The 15,984-nt window shown below is 44.7% G+C and overlaps 1 protein-coding gene across 1 annotated transcript in view; it reads left to right on the top strand.

Annotated features, from left to right (window-relative positions):
• Positions 1-15,984, top strand: part of CACNA1E (calcium voltage-gated channel subunit alpha1 E) — a 560,326-nt gene that overhangs the window by 14,584 nt on the left and 529,758 nt on the right. Inside the window, exons 2-3 of the mRNA XM_082473793.1 lie at positions 628-704; positions 3,714-3,865. Of these exons, the coding sequence (XP_082329919.1) occupies positions 628-704; positions 3,714-3,865 (229 nt within the window). The remainder of the gene's footprint in view (positions 1-627; positions 705-3,713; positions 3,866-15,984) is intronic.

Here is a 15,984-nt window from a genome sequence, read left to right as displayed (position 1 = left end):
TTTCATTTGGGCAGTGACAGGGTTTAGCCTGTGGTTCAGGTCTCACACAACTGCCCACTTCTGCTGACTCACACAGGAGAAATGATCTAGTCAGGGTAAAAGACAACCTTGAACGTGTCTCCAAAGACTTTGACATTTTGAGCAGGAGATAGAAGGACCTGAGGGCCCACGATGTGTTTTCCTCCCTCCTTCCTGTCGAAGGTTGTGACCTTGGAAGAGAGAGGGGGCTGTGGGACGTGCGCAGCTGGCTCTGGGGAGGGTTTTGAAGTATGAGATCCTTGGACTTAACACACTAGAGGGGTGGGTTGCTGGCAGGGACGGAGTGAAAACCCAGGAAGTGTGGGTTTTGGCCTGGATGCTTGCCAAACCCATCTCGAAGACTTTAAAGGGGCACCTGAGACTGTGGAGAAAAATGCCCAGAAAAAAACCCAGAAAGCTCAATATGATCAATGGCATATGCAACGACATGGAAGCAGTTGATGAATTTTCAAATGAAAATCAGAAGGAAGGGGTTGGGAATGTGACTGTAGACTCTAGACCCAACTGCTCAGGGTTTGGGCCACGAACAATTGAATGTTAATGCAAGAAGGTAAATTCGTGTGCAGATTTATTTTCTCTATCTTGCAGGTTTATGTCAAACTGAGGACTCACCAGTGCTGTGGATATGCTGTATACCCTGTTCCAAAGAGGCAGTTGCACAGTGGGTAAGTTTTGGCCTCAGGAGTTCAAATCCCGGCTTCTACCTCTTACTCTGTGGCTTTGGGCCAGAGCTCTGACTTTGCTTAGTGGTAGTTTTCTCATCTGTGAAGCAGAAGAATAATCAAGTCTATCTCATAAGGTTAGTCAGAGGATTCAGTGAAATGATGTAAGCCAAGAACACCACTAGGTACACGGTAGATGTCCCATTTCACTCAGTGGAGCCTTTTCTGTTCTGGTGACGTAACCTGGCCCTTCCAGATGTTCTCTCCAGACCCCCAACCTGGCCTGATCTGGATTTCCAGAGGCACAAGGATGTCCAGAGTTCCCCAAAGCCACGCAAAATACCACATGGGTAGAGAAGGAGACATCCAGGCAGTAGATGGGAGGGCGCTGACAGTCAAGTAGGAGGAAACCAGGAGCAAGTCGTGTCTCGAACGCCCCAGGAGGATGGATTTGATGAGAGAGGAGTGGTCACCAGCGTCAGGAGCTAGTGTGCAGGGAGCTGTGCCATCCAGGGAGAGCAGAAGAGCACCTGTGGACCTGGGAGGTGAGCTGTGGTGGAAGGAGGGAGACCTGGAGACAGCCCCACCTGCTGTGAGGTCTTGGAGTGCGTGGACCTCTCTGTCTTGACCTTCCTAACTGTTATGATCGCCAGAACAGTTAAATGCTTTAAATGATTCCATGCTTAAAGACTTGACTTTAAGCTGGGCATGAAGTCTCAATTCAACAAGCATTTACTGAGCACCCAGGAAACTTACTGTGTCCGAGGCACCTTTGGGAACACACACCTGGTTTGGCATCCTGGATCCGTCACCCCCTGTAGTTTGATCTGGGATGAATCATTCACCTTTCTTGAGCCTCAGTTTCCGCACCTGTTCTAACAGTTATTGAGCCCTGGCTGCCCTGTCAAAGTACCAGGTGTTTTCAATGAGATTATCTTAACTACTTAAAACCCTGTGAAGAGTTTGTGCGTGAACAGGACTTAGAGAAGCTGTGTAATTTACTCAGGGTCCCATGTCTGTGAGCCAGGGAGCTGGGAGGTGAGCAGAAGTCCGCCTCCCCCCACGTGCTGCCTCTCCATGGCTGTTTGCCACTTTAGGAGCAGGAGACGCACAGCCAGGACGATGTGTGTGTACCATAGAGCAAGCCTGGTGAATTACAGTTAGTTATTCATCCGTCTCTCCTGCAAGGTGTAAGAGTCTCAAAAGCAGGGGGTGAATCTGAATGACCTTTTTGTATTCCTAGAGTCTAGTAGAACATCTGGTATATAACAGGGGCGCAAGAGATGTTGGACCAGGGATTAGCAAGGGTTCTGTGGATGGATTGAAATATATAGTCACTGCTCTCAAAGACTCACAATCTAATGGTGATATGGGAAATACAGCTATGTAAAGACAACACGAGATACTTGCTTTGATGGACATATGCATAATGTGCACATTTTCTTCTTATTAAATTTATCTACATGAATACATTTTTTAAATTAAAATTACGGTAATTTTTTTTTAAACATCTTTATTGGAGTATAATTGCTTTACAATGGTGTGTTAGTTTCTGCTTTATAACAAAGTGAATCAGTTATACATATACATATGTTCCCATATCTCTTCCCTCTTGCATCTCCCTCCCTCCCACCCTCCCTATCCCACCCCTCTAGGTGGTCACAAAGCACCGAGCTGATCTCCCTGTGCTATGCGGCTGCTTCCCACTAGCTATCTATTTTACATTTGGTAGTGTATATATGTCCATGCCACTCTCTCACTTTGTCACATCTTACCCCTCCCCCTCCCCATATCCTCAAGTCCATTCTCTAGTAGGTCTGTGTCTTTATTCCCGTCTTGCCACTAGGTTCTTCATGACTTTTGTTTTTTTCCTTAGATTCCATATATATGTGTTAACCTACTGTATTTGTTTTTCTCTTTCTGACTTATTTCACTCTGTATGACAGACTCTAACTCCATCCACCTCACTACAAATAACTCAATTTCGTTTCTTTTTATGGCTGAGTAATATTCCATTGTATATATGTGCCACATCTTCTTTATCCATTCATCTGTTGATGGACACTTAGGTTGCTTCCATGTCATGGCTACTGTAAATAGAGCTGCAATGAACATTTTGGTACATGACTCTTTTTGAATTATGGTTTTCTCAGGGTATATGCCCAGTAGTGGGATTGCTGGGTCATATGGTAGTTCTATTTTTAGTTTTTTAAGGAACCTACATACTGTTCTCCATAGTGGCTGTATCAATTTACATTCCCACCAACAGTGCAAGAGGGTTCCCTTTTCTCCACACCCTCTCCAGCATTTATTGTTTCTAGATTTTTTGATGATGGCCATTCTGACAGGTGTGAGATGATATCTCATTGTAGTTTTGATTTGCATTTCTCTAGTGATTAATGATGTTGAGCATTCTTTCATGTGTTAGTTGGAAATCTGTATATTTTCTTTGGAGAAATGTCTATTTAGGTCTTCTGCACATTTTTGGATTGGGTTGTTTGTTTTTTTTGTTATTGAGCTGCATGAGCTGCTTGTAAATTTTGGAGATTAATCCTTTGTCAGTTGCTTCATTTGCAAATATTTTCTCCCATTCTGAGGGTTGTCTTTTGGTCTTGTTTATGGTTTCCTTTGCTGTGCAAAAGCTTTTAAGTTTCATTAGGTCCCATTTGTTTATTTTTGTTTTTATTTCCATTTCTCTAGGAGCTGGATCAAAAAGGATCTTGCTGTGATTTACGTCACAGAGTGTTCTGCCTATGTTTTCCTCTAAGAGTTTGATAGTGTCTGGACTTACATTTAGGTCTTTAATCCATTTTGAGTTTATTTTTGTGTATGATGTTAGGGAGTGTACATGTACCTGTCCAGTTTTCCCAGCACCACTTATTGAATAGGCTGTCTTTTCTCCACTGTATATGCTTGCCTCCTTTATCAAAGATAAGGTGACCATATGTGCGTGGGTTTGTCTCTGGGCTTTCTATCCTGTTCCATTGATCTGTATTTCTGTTTTTGTGCCAGTACCATAACAATCAGAGAAGAAAAAGAAATAAAAGGAATCCAAATCGGAAAAGAAGAAGTAAAGCTGTCACTGTTTGCAGATGACATGATACTATATATAGAGAATCCTAAAGATGCTACCAGAAAACTACTAGAGCTAATCAATGAATTTGGTAAAGTAGCAGGATACAAAATTAATGCACAGAAACCTCTTGCATTCCTATACACTAATGATGAAAAATCTGAAAGTGAAATTAAGAAAACACTCCCGTTTACCATTGCAACAAAAAGAATAAAATATCTAGGAATAAACCTACCTAAGGAGACAAAAGACCTGTATGCAGAAAATTATAAGACACTGATGAAAGAAATTAAAGATGATACAAATAGATGGAGAGACATACCATGTTCTTGGATTGCAAGAATCAACATTGTGAAAATGACTCTACTACCCAAAGCAATCTACAGATTCAATGCAATCCCTATCAAACTACCACTGGCATTTTTCACAGAACTAGAACAAAAAATTTCACAATTTGTATGGAGACACAAAAGACCCCGAATAGCCAAAGCAATCTTGAGAACGAAAAATGGAGCTGGAGGAATCAGGCTCCCTGACTTCAGACTGTACTACAAAGCTAAGGTAATTTTTATTATGGAATATTTCAAGCATACAAATATAAAGAATTTGATAAAGAACATCTGAGTATCTACCATCTAACTTTATCAAATCTTAACATTTACCATGTTACCTGAAAACATACACCACAAATGCACTGCAGATCAGCTGAAAGAATCTATATATTTCTTCAGATCTCATTCCCTTGTTAATGTGAATTTGGGTTTATTATCCCCGTGTATATTCTTATATACTATTGCTTTGTATACATGTATCCATAAACAATATATAATATAATTTTTTGTTTTAACACTTTATGTAATTGTTTTCATAATGTAGGTATTATTCCTTAGCTTTGCTCTTTTGCTCAAAATTACTGTTTGAAATTTATTCATGCTGATATACTATAGCTCTAGTTCATTCACTTTTAACTCGTGTACCGTATTTCATATCATATTTTTTGTGCTTTAAAATAACAAGTTAGGGGCTTCCCTGGTGGTGCAGTGGTTAAGAATCTGCCTGCCAATGCAGGGGACACGGGTTCGAGCCCTGATCCAGGAAGATCCCACATGGCGCGGAGCAACTAAGCCCGTGCGCCACAACTACTGAGCCTGTGCTCTAGAGCCTGTGAGCCACAACTACTGAGCCCACGTGCCACAACTACTGAAGCCCACATGCCGAGACCCTGTGCTCCGCAGCAAGAGAAGCTGCTGCAATGAGAAGCCCGCACACCGCAAGGAAGAGTAGCCCCCGCTCACCGCAACCAAAGAAAAGCCTATGTGCAGCAACAAAGACCCAACACAGCCAAAAATAAAATAAATAAAATTAAGAAAAATAAAATAACAAGTTAAAAGTAATACTTGCTACATTAATCTGGATAATACAGATGCATATAAAGAAAAGTTACCCTCCCCCCAGCCTGTTCTATTTCCTCAGGTAACTGAGGAGATTACCTGTTTGGTGGGTGGCCTTCCACAACTTTCTTTTGGCTCAGACAAGCATATATACAGCATATATAAATGCCTTTCCTTCTTGCTTTCTTTCTTTCTCCCTCCCTCCCTCCCTCTTTCTTTCCTCCTTCCTTCCTTCCTTCCTTCCAACAACATAGGATTCTACAGAGCACATTACACTGAGATGTGTTTTGTTCCACTTAATCTGTGCAGATTTATTGAATCAATGACTTACTTGCCTTTCATCCTGTGTTGGCAAAAGTAAGAGGTTAGATCGGGTCCTATGCCTCTCACCAGAGATGTCCTCTCTGCCCTTAAACTGGCAAGAGAAGGTCCCAAGAGAGGCAGGTGAGAAAGAGGCAGAAATGCTCTACTGGGCTGTGTAGGATCACCAGGCTTTGGGCAGGAAGGGCCTTAGCCATCATCTAGAACCTCCACAGACGTGGGTGTGTTCAAGTTGGAGTTAGGCTAGGCTACAAGAATTTTTTTCAATAATAACTGATAGAAGCTTTAGAATTTTTGGTTCGAAGTTATCCCTAGAGCAACATAATTTTTCAGGCAACCCTGGGTCATCCATGGGCTGAGTTACATATCACATATATCTGAGACTATGATCTCAAACCCAACTCCCACCTCCTGCATTACCTTTGTATCAGTTAGGATGCAGGTTTTGCTAGTCTGACAAAGACCTGAAGCTGGAGCTGGCACAAATTTTCAGAATTCTTACGAGCTGGTTGTTAAGCATAGCCATCATTAAAATTTTAATTATATAAACTTAAAAAGGAATAAACTATCCTAAAAGCAAAGGCAATGAATACTCAAAACTCACCACTTCCTAATTACTTTACTCCACTTTACTATTTTCTGTGCTTTGCCAGTGATATACAACTATCGCATGAGCGCGGTGGTACTGCTCTGCAGTGGTGTGGCACTGCAGCCCCGCGGTTCTGACCATCCGGGCTCCTTTGGTCTTGCTGCGCCGGCATCTCAACATCTGCATTCCATCCTGGGTCCAGGGAGGCTTGCCTAAGTTCTGACATCCTGCCTGTACCCCAGGCAGAGGAAAGAGGGGAAAGAGGAGGGGGAGGTTCACTCCTTTCCTTTTGAAGTCATGGTCTTAAATTTGCATACATCACTTTTGCTGACAACCCATTAGCCACACCTCACTGCAAATGATCCTGGGAATATGGCCTTTATCTGGGCTGCCATGTGCCCAGCTAAAACTCTCTTCACTCAAGAAAGAGAGTAGATACTAGGGGGACAGCTGACACTCTCTGTTATTACATTTCCTGGATTCTTCTCAGCTATCCCTAGGCCACTAAGCGTTCTATCCCACCTTTGCCCTACTTCTTCTGAAGGCCTGTTACAGGGCTCAGGAAAGTCTCTTGCCATGGCCACAGCTAGTATAGACATGGCACCCTTCAGCCAATCTCACTCCTCAGCCTCCAGGCAGTGAGAAGAGACTCAGAGGCACGTGAGGCAGGACCATTTCTCCCAAAGACAGAGCTCCAACAGATGAACAGTGGTGTAGGAGCCCCGCTCTGTTCAGGGCTGAGCTGGGCTCCAAGTGGGGAGGGGATAATGATACCAGGAAAAATGAGATAGTACGAGCCTCAAGGAGTTTCTAGTCCAGATGAAACGCTTATACCTGGAAGATCACTAACAATACAGGCAGTGACTGGTAAAGACAAGGTAATTCCTCTCTAATTTTAAATTCTGGGCAGAGAACCAGTCTCCATGAGCAACCAATTCATGGATGGACTTAGCTCTTGTTTTTAGCTTTTACAGTTATAATCAAATAAAACTTACAGGAAAGTTAGGTTGACATTAGTTAGAGATCTACATAATTGTTGTGCTGCGTGGTAATTAGGCAGAAATGGTAAGCAATTCACATAAATGACTGTAATTAGCATTATTTTTACATAGCCAACATAGTTTTAATTTTCCCTGTTACCCTGTATAGTTTATCGGTTGTCACTCTTGGCTCCAGCAGTAACTAACACTTTGCAGTAGGTAGGCTGCCTGGCCCTCTCCAGTCTCTGGCCAGAATGGCTTCTCCTGCGCTTCCCCACCAAGCCCCCTTCATCCTGGGAAGTGGCAAAGTTGTCCCAGGCTTGGGCTCTGGAGTCAAAATGCCTTCACAACCCACTCCATGACTTAAGCCAGGTGACCTTAGCGAATTGTTTAATCTTTCGCTTCCTCAGAATCACCTAGACATCACTCCTGAGAATGTGTCTAGGACATAACTAATAATATATGTTAGTTGGGCTTCCCTGGTGGCGCAGTGGTTGAGAATCTGCCTGCCAATGCAGGAGACACGGGTTCGAGCCCTGGTCTGGGAGGATCCCACATGCCACGGAGCAACTGGGCCCGTGAGCCACAATTACTGAGCCTGCGCGTCTGGAGCCTGTGCTCCGCAACGAGAGAGGCCGCGACGGTGAGAGGCCCGCGCACCGCGATGAAGAGTGGTCCCCGCTTGCCGCAACTGGAGAAAGCCCTCGCACAGAAACGAAGACTCAACACAGTCATAAATAAATAAATAAATAAATAAAAGACCGTGAATTTCTTTAAAAAAAAAATAATATATGTTAGTCATTATGCGCTCGTTTATTCATTCACCTATTCGACAAAGAATTTTAGCATCTGCTGTCAACCAGGTGCTGCTCTAGGTGCTGAGAATTGGTAGCGAACCAAAGTCCTGCCCCCATGGTTTACATATGAGAGGAGGGAGACGGATAACTAATAAATACCACAGTTTATCAGGTGGTGATCCATTGGATGAGGAAAGCAAGAGAGAGGAAGGTATCATGGTGAGGCAGGTTGCTATTTCAGCAGAAGAAGTGGATCAGGATAAACTAGGTGAAAGTGCAATAACAGAACAGCTCCCAAATCTCAGGGGCTTCCTTTTGCTCATATGCTGCTTGTCTGCTGTGGGACAGCGGGGGATTCTACTCCACATCTTCATCACTCTGGAACCCAGGCTGACTGTCTTCATCCTCTGGACTGTCCCTGGTCATTATAGGAGGTGGAAGGGGGGAACATGAAGACTTATGTCTGGAAGTGACACTGGCCAAGGCAAGTTGCATGCTGTACTTGACTTCAAGGGTAGCAGGGAATGTGGGGACTTACCTTGTGCCTGGAAGGAGAGAAGCCAGAAATACTGATGTGTTGACTAACTTCATTTATCCCAGATCTGCCCTCTGTCCTTCTCTGCCCTGCTCCGTGCTCTTGTGCCTAAACTCCATGGACTGTATCACCAGGGCTCCCTGACCCTCTGACTCCCGCTTGGCTTTGGCCAAAAGGGTACACCGGCGGAGAGCTGAGGGTGGGGAAGGGCGGGCCCACGTTCTTTGTGCTCCCTGCTCTGCCAGAGCTCTGCAGTGACTGTTTTCCTATAGCCACAGCTCCACCAGGCACTCTCACACCCACGGCTCCAGCTCTCAGAAGGGCTCCGGTAGCACCATTTCCTTGCCTTGCTCCTTCAGGAGTAAGGGTGAGCAAGGGTGGTGTCAGCCTCCCAGCGTTGCTAGTCCTTGAGGCCTTACCTATTCTTGGTTTCCTCTGTGAACACCATCCCAAAAAGATCTTTTCAAAGATGGGTGTTCCATCTGCATCTGGCTAGGACCCCCGGATACAATAGGTAAAACTATCTATGCCACAGAGGTCTCCCTCTGAGGAGATGACATTTGACGGGAGGGAGAAAGTCAAGCAGGTATCCGGCAGAAGATGGTCGAGCAGACAGGGAAGACCTAGGGGAGGAGTGGAGGGTGGTGCTTGGCACATTCAGGGGAGAGGAGCCAGGCCTGTGTGGCTGGAGCCGTGAGTGTGGTGAGGTGTGGCTTGGGGGGAAGCGGGAGGAGTCCAGACCAGAGAGGTGGAGGCCCAGATTACATCAGACTCTTCTAGGGGATGGGAAGGATTTTGGATTTTATTCTGAGTGACATAGAAAACCACGGGGGGTTTTGAGCAGGTGAACGATGTGACCTAACTTACAGTTTTAAAGGATCATTCTGATTTTGGGGACAAAGTGGAGGTGATGAGTTACGAGGCTAATGCAGGAGTCTCAGAGGGAGATGTGGTGGCCTGGACCAAGTTGAGAGCCGTGGAGGTGGTGAGAAGGGGCCAAATTAGTGTTACATGTTTGAGGTAGAGATGATACAGGATTTGCTGACTGCTTGAATGTTGGTGTGAGAGAAAAAGAGACCTAAAGAATGACTCCAGGTTTTGGCCTGAGAGGGAAAGATTGAGGAGGTATTTTGGGGGGAGGTGAAATTGTGATCAGTTTCCATCATATTAACTTAAAGATACCTGTTAGGAAAGAGAGAAACAAATACCGTATGCTAACACATATATATGGAATCTTAAAAAAAAAAAAATGGTACTGATGAACCTAGTTTCAGGGCAGGAATAAAGAGGTAGACATAGAGAATGGACTTGATGACATGGGGTGGGAGGGCCAAGTGAGAGTAGCATCGACATGCATACACTACCGAATGTAAAATAGTTGGCTGGTGGGAAGCAGCCGCATAGCACAGGGAGACCAGCTCGGTGCTTTGCGCTGACCTAGAGGAGGGGGATAGGGAGCGTGGGAGGGAGGCTCAAGAGGGAGGGGACATGGGGACATGTGTATGCATATGACTGATTCGCTTTGTTGTGCAACAGAAACTAACACGGTATTGTGAAGCAATTATACTCCAATAAAGATCTATTAAAAAAAAGAAAAAAAGGATACCTGTTAGATCATGAAGGTGAGCTGTTGAGTTAGTGGTGAGAGGGAGAGGTCAGATCTAGAGACAAAAATTTGCTGGTTTCTAGTGGTAGGTGGTACTTAAAGCCAAGGTATGGAGGAGCTTTCCTAGGGAGTGAGAGCAGTAGAGAAGAGAAGAGGTCTCAGGATCAAGAGCAGGGCTTTCTAACATTTAAAAGTTCAGAAGATAAGGAGCCTCCAGCAAAGGAGATTCAGAAGGATTAGCTGAACAGGAGGAAAATTAAGTGAAGCAAGTGTTTCCAGTGGGAGAAGGGGGTATTAAGTACATCAAATGCTGCTGAGAGACTGATTTAGATGAAGACAGTCTTTCAGGTCTTAGCTTGACTGGCCCTCCTCTAAGAAGTCTGTTCTGACCCCCAGAGTGGGTTCAGGAGCTTGTGATGTGCTCTCATACACCACTGCCTCTCCTCTGCACTGTAATTACCTTCTGCCATGTCGCTGTCCCTGACTGTACACAGTTCCTTGAGGGCTGGGCTGGTGTCTTACTCATTAATCACACTGAAGTCAATGCCAAGGATTAGTAGAGTTAAATTAACATTAGTTCACACACAAAAAAAAAAACCCCATGATGATGTACACACTCATTCCCCCAGCCACCGCCCCAAATACCTTCACTGTCCAGGGCTCCAAATTTTATTCCCAAGAGCTGAAGTTTCCTATTTTTTTCACCTTGCAGAGGACTGAAGATTTGTGGGCTCCTTTTAAGCATTTCCATTATAGTGGCTGGGGCCCCACCAATGTTCCTCCTCCTTATGACGCTGGGAACCTCTGGGACTCTTTTCATTGGTTGAGCAACCTAGGTACCCTGGGATGGAGCTGCAGAAACATGGAGATATGGATTTACAAAGTGTCTTCCTTGGTGATAACTTACTGAATTCTAAGAGAGAGACAGAAGCGGGGAGGAGGAGGTGAGAGGAAGAGGGAGGAAGGGAGGGAGGTGGGGAGGAAAGGAGGGAGGGAGAAGGAGAGAGACCCAGGACAGGGGTAGTGGCACAGTAAGTATGAAAGAGGTGGCCTTGGGGAAATGAGCTTTTTCTCCTCTGGCATCTCAGAAATGCTTTAGCGTAAACCCCTCTTTTTACAGAAGGGAAGCTGAGGCTGAGAAGTGAATGACTTACTCAAGATTTTGGCATTGGTGGTGTGGCACAGCTGGCCTAGAATGTATTCCTTGTGTCTGTCAGTTCAGTGCACTTTTTATAACAGGGTGGTAACTTTAGAGACAGGAATAGTTGTCTCCTTTTCCAGGCAAATATCTTCTACTTATTCAATGGCACATGGAGCTGCTTTAAAAGACAAGCTTCTTGCTCCACACATGAGAGGAGAAAGGCTGAAATTGCAAAGGATGGGGAGAGAACAGTGACGGGGGTGCCTCTCTGCTGAGGGATAAAGGATAGCAGTTCCTTAGGGGAGGCAGGGAAGGGGGAGCTATCCCAGTGCCTGCTGGGAAGAGAGCGCGGAAGGGATAGAAAGGAAAGGCTAGAGGTGTGGAATTCAAACTGAAATTGAATCCCTTGCCTGTTACTTGATGGCTAAGTGGAGACATCTGAAGAGCTCCTACGTGAGAGGGAGGGGAGCAAACTAGCTATCTAACTTCTGAGCGTGAATAGAACCATCTCACGATGGAGCAGCTAGGCTGAGCACATCGAGAAGGCGGAAGAAAGGGAGAGAGGCCCCGTTCTCAGCCAGCTAATGAGAGTGGGGTATGAGTCTTGAATCTTCTCCCATTAGGGGAACAAGTGGTCTGCTGAGGAGGGTTCTGGTTCGAGGAGTCAGGTGTGACCGAGTTGGGACGTTCTCCTTCTGGTGACGGCCTCAGTGCTCTCTTGGGTAGCATCTACCCTGTCCTGTGTACCACTGCGGGTGGGAGAGTGGGGTTGTGTTCCGGGCCTTATTGAGATCTGCAAAGCTGGGCGATCCTGGGGTTCAGCAGTGGGCTTGGTCCTCAGTCCCGTGAGCTGAGCGTTCCTGGGTTGCTGGAGTCTGGAGGCTTTGCCAGACTCTGTCTCACCTAGATCTTTCTAACAGTGCTAATTTCCAAACCCAATCATTTCCACAAAGAGCCTGGCAGCCTCACCTCCCTTCTCAGTGAAGGTTTAATAGCAGAGCGCTGAAACAGGTCTCGTTGCTAAGCCTTCATTATTTCCACAACATATACTACAGGACTCCTACTAATATACCGTGAAGTATTGTCCTAATTAAAACTAAACGACTCATGTCAAATTAAATAAGCGGAGTACATTGCATTAGCCAGGGCTCTGGCTTGCAATTGCGTGTTTGTTTACTTGTTAATTGGCCAAGTTCAATAATCTACAGCAGCCTTTTCTTCTCATCAATACAAATTACTGATGCTTCAGACTTGGTCTGTGGGGGAGCCCTGGCCGGGGAGATGAGATACCTGACAATCTGTCCCACTATGTCATCTTGTAAAGCTGTTGAACTGAGGTTCTCCTGGAGCAAAGGGAGCATGATATTCATCAGCCTCCCACTTCTTGAGGTTGCTGCAAAACTACTGTAAAGTGGAGACATCTGAAGAGCTCCTACGTGTGCTGCCCTTTGGAAGATCTTTGATCCAACAGAGCTTCGAAGGTTAGTGTACCCAGAAACAGCCTCATGGGTCAGACATTTTTCCAATTCACAGATGAGAAAACTGTGGCTCAGAGAGACTGGGTATCTTGCCCAAATTCACACAGCTAGTACTTCCCTGTGGTTTTGGTGTCCCTCCTCAAAGCACACACCCACCATGGCATCCATCACAAGGTATGTCTACCGCCATTTTCCTACCTGCCTCTGGTACCAGCTTTGAGCTCTTGAGCACCTAGTGGCTTCATGGTGGGCAGATGTAGTTCATGTCATTAAATGATGGCCCTACGTGTAGATGGTCACCATGGGAGCCCATTGCTGTGAGAGCATATCCCTTGCCTGTTACTTGATGACTAAATTTCTACAATTTGGCATTTATTCTTTTGGTTTAAGGCTCATATTTTGTGTAAAAATGGTGAATACTGGTGGGCAGTGCATTTGCCAGGTGTTATCATTTTCACCTACTTGTGAATGAGTATACCAGGTTAGCACTTTCTCCAGAGATGCAGCCTTCTCTCACAGGGGAGGGAACTATGACTCAGAGAAGTCCCACAGCTCCTAGGTGGCAACTCTTAGGTGGCAGCTCCTAGGTGGCAGAGCAGGGCTAGAGCACACATCCTTTACATTCCAGCCAGGTCTTTTCCCCTTTGTGTGATGCACAGAGGGATGGCTTTGACTGGGCGGGTGAAGGAGGGCACCTGTCTTACTGGGAGCCTGGGGTCAGGAGGATTGTAGGAAGCTCCTCGGGCAAGAACTCCCAGCCAATAGAGGAGGGGTCCCAGGGGAAGGGGCCTCGGGCTATTCTCGCTGCACAGCACACAGGGCATGCCCTGGGGTTCCCTCCCTCACACCAAAGTGGGTTATTGTCAGAGTGAATACCCTAACCTCCTCCTGCCACTGGTGTTCAGAAAATAACCCAGGCTGTCACTAAACAGTTAGCATAATTTAGAACCAGCACGAAAAAGAGTGAAAGAAAAGGGGAGCAAGGGAGAGAGTTTACCCAGGCGGAAGACAGCACAGCTTCCAGATGGCTCTCCCTGAAGCTGTGCTGGCATCCAGGTCTGCCTGGAGCCCCAGGTTGCAGCCAGTGTTTTGGTAGCTGAGGAGACCCACGTGTGTGAGCTGGCCCTGACCTGACCACACAATGGTCAATGTGCCCTGCTCTGCACAGACCATTCGGGGAGATGTTAGCTACAGTCCAGTGCACTTTGCACAAATGCAAAAAGATGTGTATGGGATCCTAGAACGTTCGTTGCTATAGCAACATCTGCCTTTATTATCACCTAAATCCATTCTCAGTATAAATATAGTAACTATTTAACTTCCCCACCCCCCGTCCACTTGGTAGAATTTTTTTAAATTGTGACAACCAAAAAAAAAAAAGAGAAGAAAAGAAAACTCCAATAAACTGCAGTATCAGGGGTGTATGTGTAGAAGTGAATTTTGGAGGTGGTGAAAGTATGAGGACATTTGTGGTTGGGGTAAATTTTCACAGGTTGCAAGTTAATGGAGAGACTAATCCTTATAACCAATTCAGGAAGGTGAATACCTAGAAGTAATGGGACAAATTTCCATTTGGAAAGTTGAAGAGGAATGAAGCGGTAGAGGTGCAGAAGAGGGGAATATTGTAGTGAAAAGGATGCTGATTTGTAGTCAGGCAGACATGGACTCAAATCTTGACATCACTGCTTATCACCTAAGTAACACTGGGCTACTTGATCCCCTGAGCCTCAGTTTCCTCATCTGTAAAATGGGAAAACCATACCCTGCAGCCTGTTTCAGCAACTTGATCTCCTTGGGCCAGAACTTGACATCGGTTCACCAGCAGACATTTATTTCCTATGCACCAGCTCAGTCCTCTGCAGGGGAAGGTGAAAAGGGGCAGGCCCAGCAGGGGTTGGGGAGAGTGATCATTGTGCCAGTTTTGGAGACCATCTGTGAAGTGAATGACGGTCCAAGGTGGAAGGGGAAATGGCATGGCAAGTACCGTGAGTACCCTTAGGATAAAACATTCTCCTTCCATCATATAATAAAGGTGACCTTAAAAATAAAGGGTAGAGGAGTTTGGGGAGGAAGGAAAGTCTAACACCTGAGCTACACGTGGATATGCCATTATTTATTTATTGAACCATTTCTCCTTTGTGAGACATTTGGTTTGTTTCAAGGTCCTTCTATTATATGACACTGCATGGACATTATTGCATATAAATCCCGGTCTGCATCTAGGATTATTTCCTTAGGATAAATTCCCAGGAGTAGAATTACTGGATCAGCGAAGGGAGGATTTTTAGGGCTCTTGACATATATTACTAACCACCTCCTAGAAAATTTGTACCAGATTATACTCTCATTAGCAGTGTACAAGATTGCTCACGTTCCCACGTGTCTGACAACATGGGACATTTTAACTTAAAAAGAATTCTTGGTTCTCTTCTTACTTTTTCTTTGCTCTTTTTCTAGGTTATTCTTAGAAATATTTTTTTCCAGCTTTATTGAGATATTATTGACATATAACATCTGTAAGTTAAAGGTATACAGTATGTTGATTTGATACACTTATATATTGTGAAATGATTACCACAGTAGTGTTAGTTAACACCGCTAACATCTCACATAATTATCAGTTCTTTTTTTGTGGTGAGAACATTTAAGATCTGTTCTTTAATCACAATGCTGTGCATTAAGACCCCCAGAATTTACTTCTTATAACTGGAAGCTCATGTTCTTTGACCAACATCTCCCCATTTCCCCCACACTCTAGACCCTGGCCACAACCATTCTACTCTCTGTTTCTATAAGTTCAGCTTTTTAGGTTCCACATGTAAATTGGTATCATACAGTATTTGTTTTTGTCTTTCTGCCTATTTCACTTAGAATAATGCCGTCAAGATTCATCCATGTTGCTGCAGATGGCAGAATTTCCTTTGTTCTCATGTCTAAATAATATCCCATTGTGTGTATGAGTGTGTGTGCATATGTGTGTGTGTATCTAAACTTTATCTATTCATCTGTAGGTGAACACATAGGTTGTTTCCATATTTGGGCTGTTATGAATAGTGCTGCAATGAACATGAGAGTACAGATATACCTTCGAGATCCTGAATTCATTTCTTTTGGATATATACCCAGAAATGGGATTACTGGATCATATGGTAGTTCTTTTTTTAATATTTTGAGGAACCTCCAGACTGTTTTCCATAGTGGCTGCACCAATTTACATTCTTACCCACAGTGTACAAGGTTTCCCTTTTCTCCACATCCTTGTCAGCACTTATCTCTTGTCTTTTTGATGATAGCCATTCTAACAGGTGTGAGGTGATAGCTCATTGTGGTTTTGATTGGCATTTTCCTGATGATTAGTGATGTTGAGCATCT

This window comes from Balaenoptera physalus, assembly GCF_965194825.1.
Source record: "Balaenoptera physalus genome assembly, chromosome: 1".
Classification (NCBI taxonomy): Eukaryota; Metazoa; Chordata; class Mammalia; order Artiodactyla; family Balaenopteridae; genus Balaenoptera; species Balaenoptera physalus.
The sequence above is the reverse complement of the archived record's forward strand: the minus strand, read 5'-3'. Positions and strand labels throughout refer to the sequence as shown.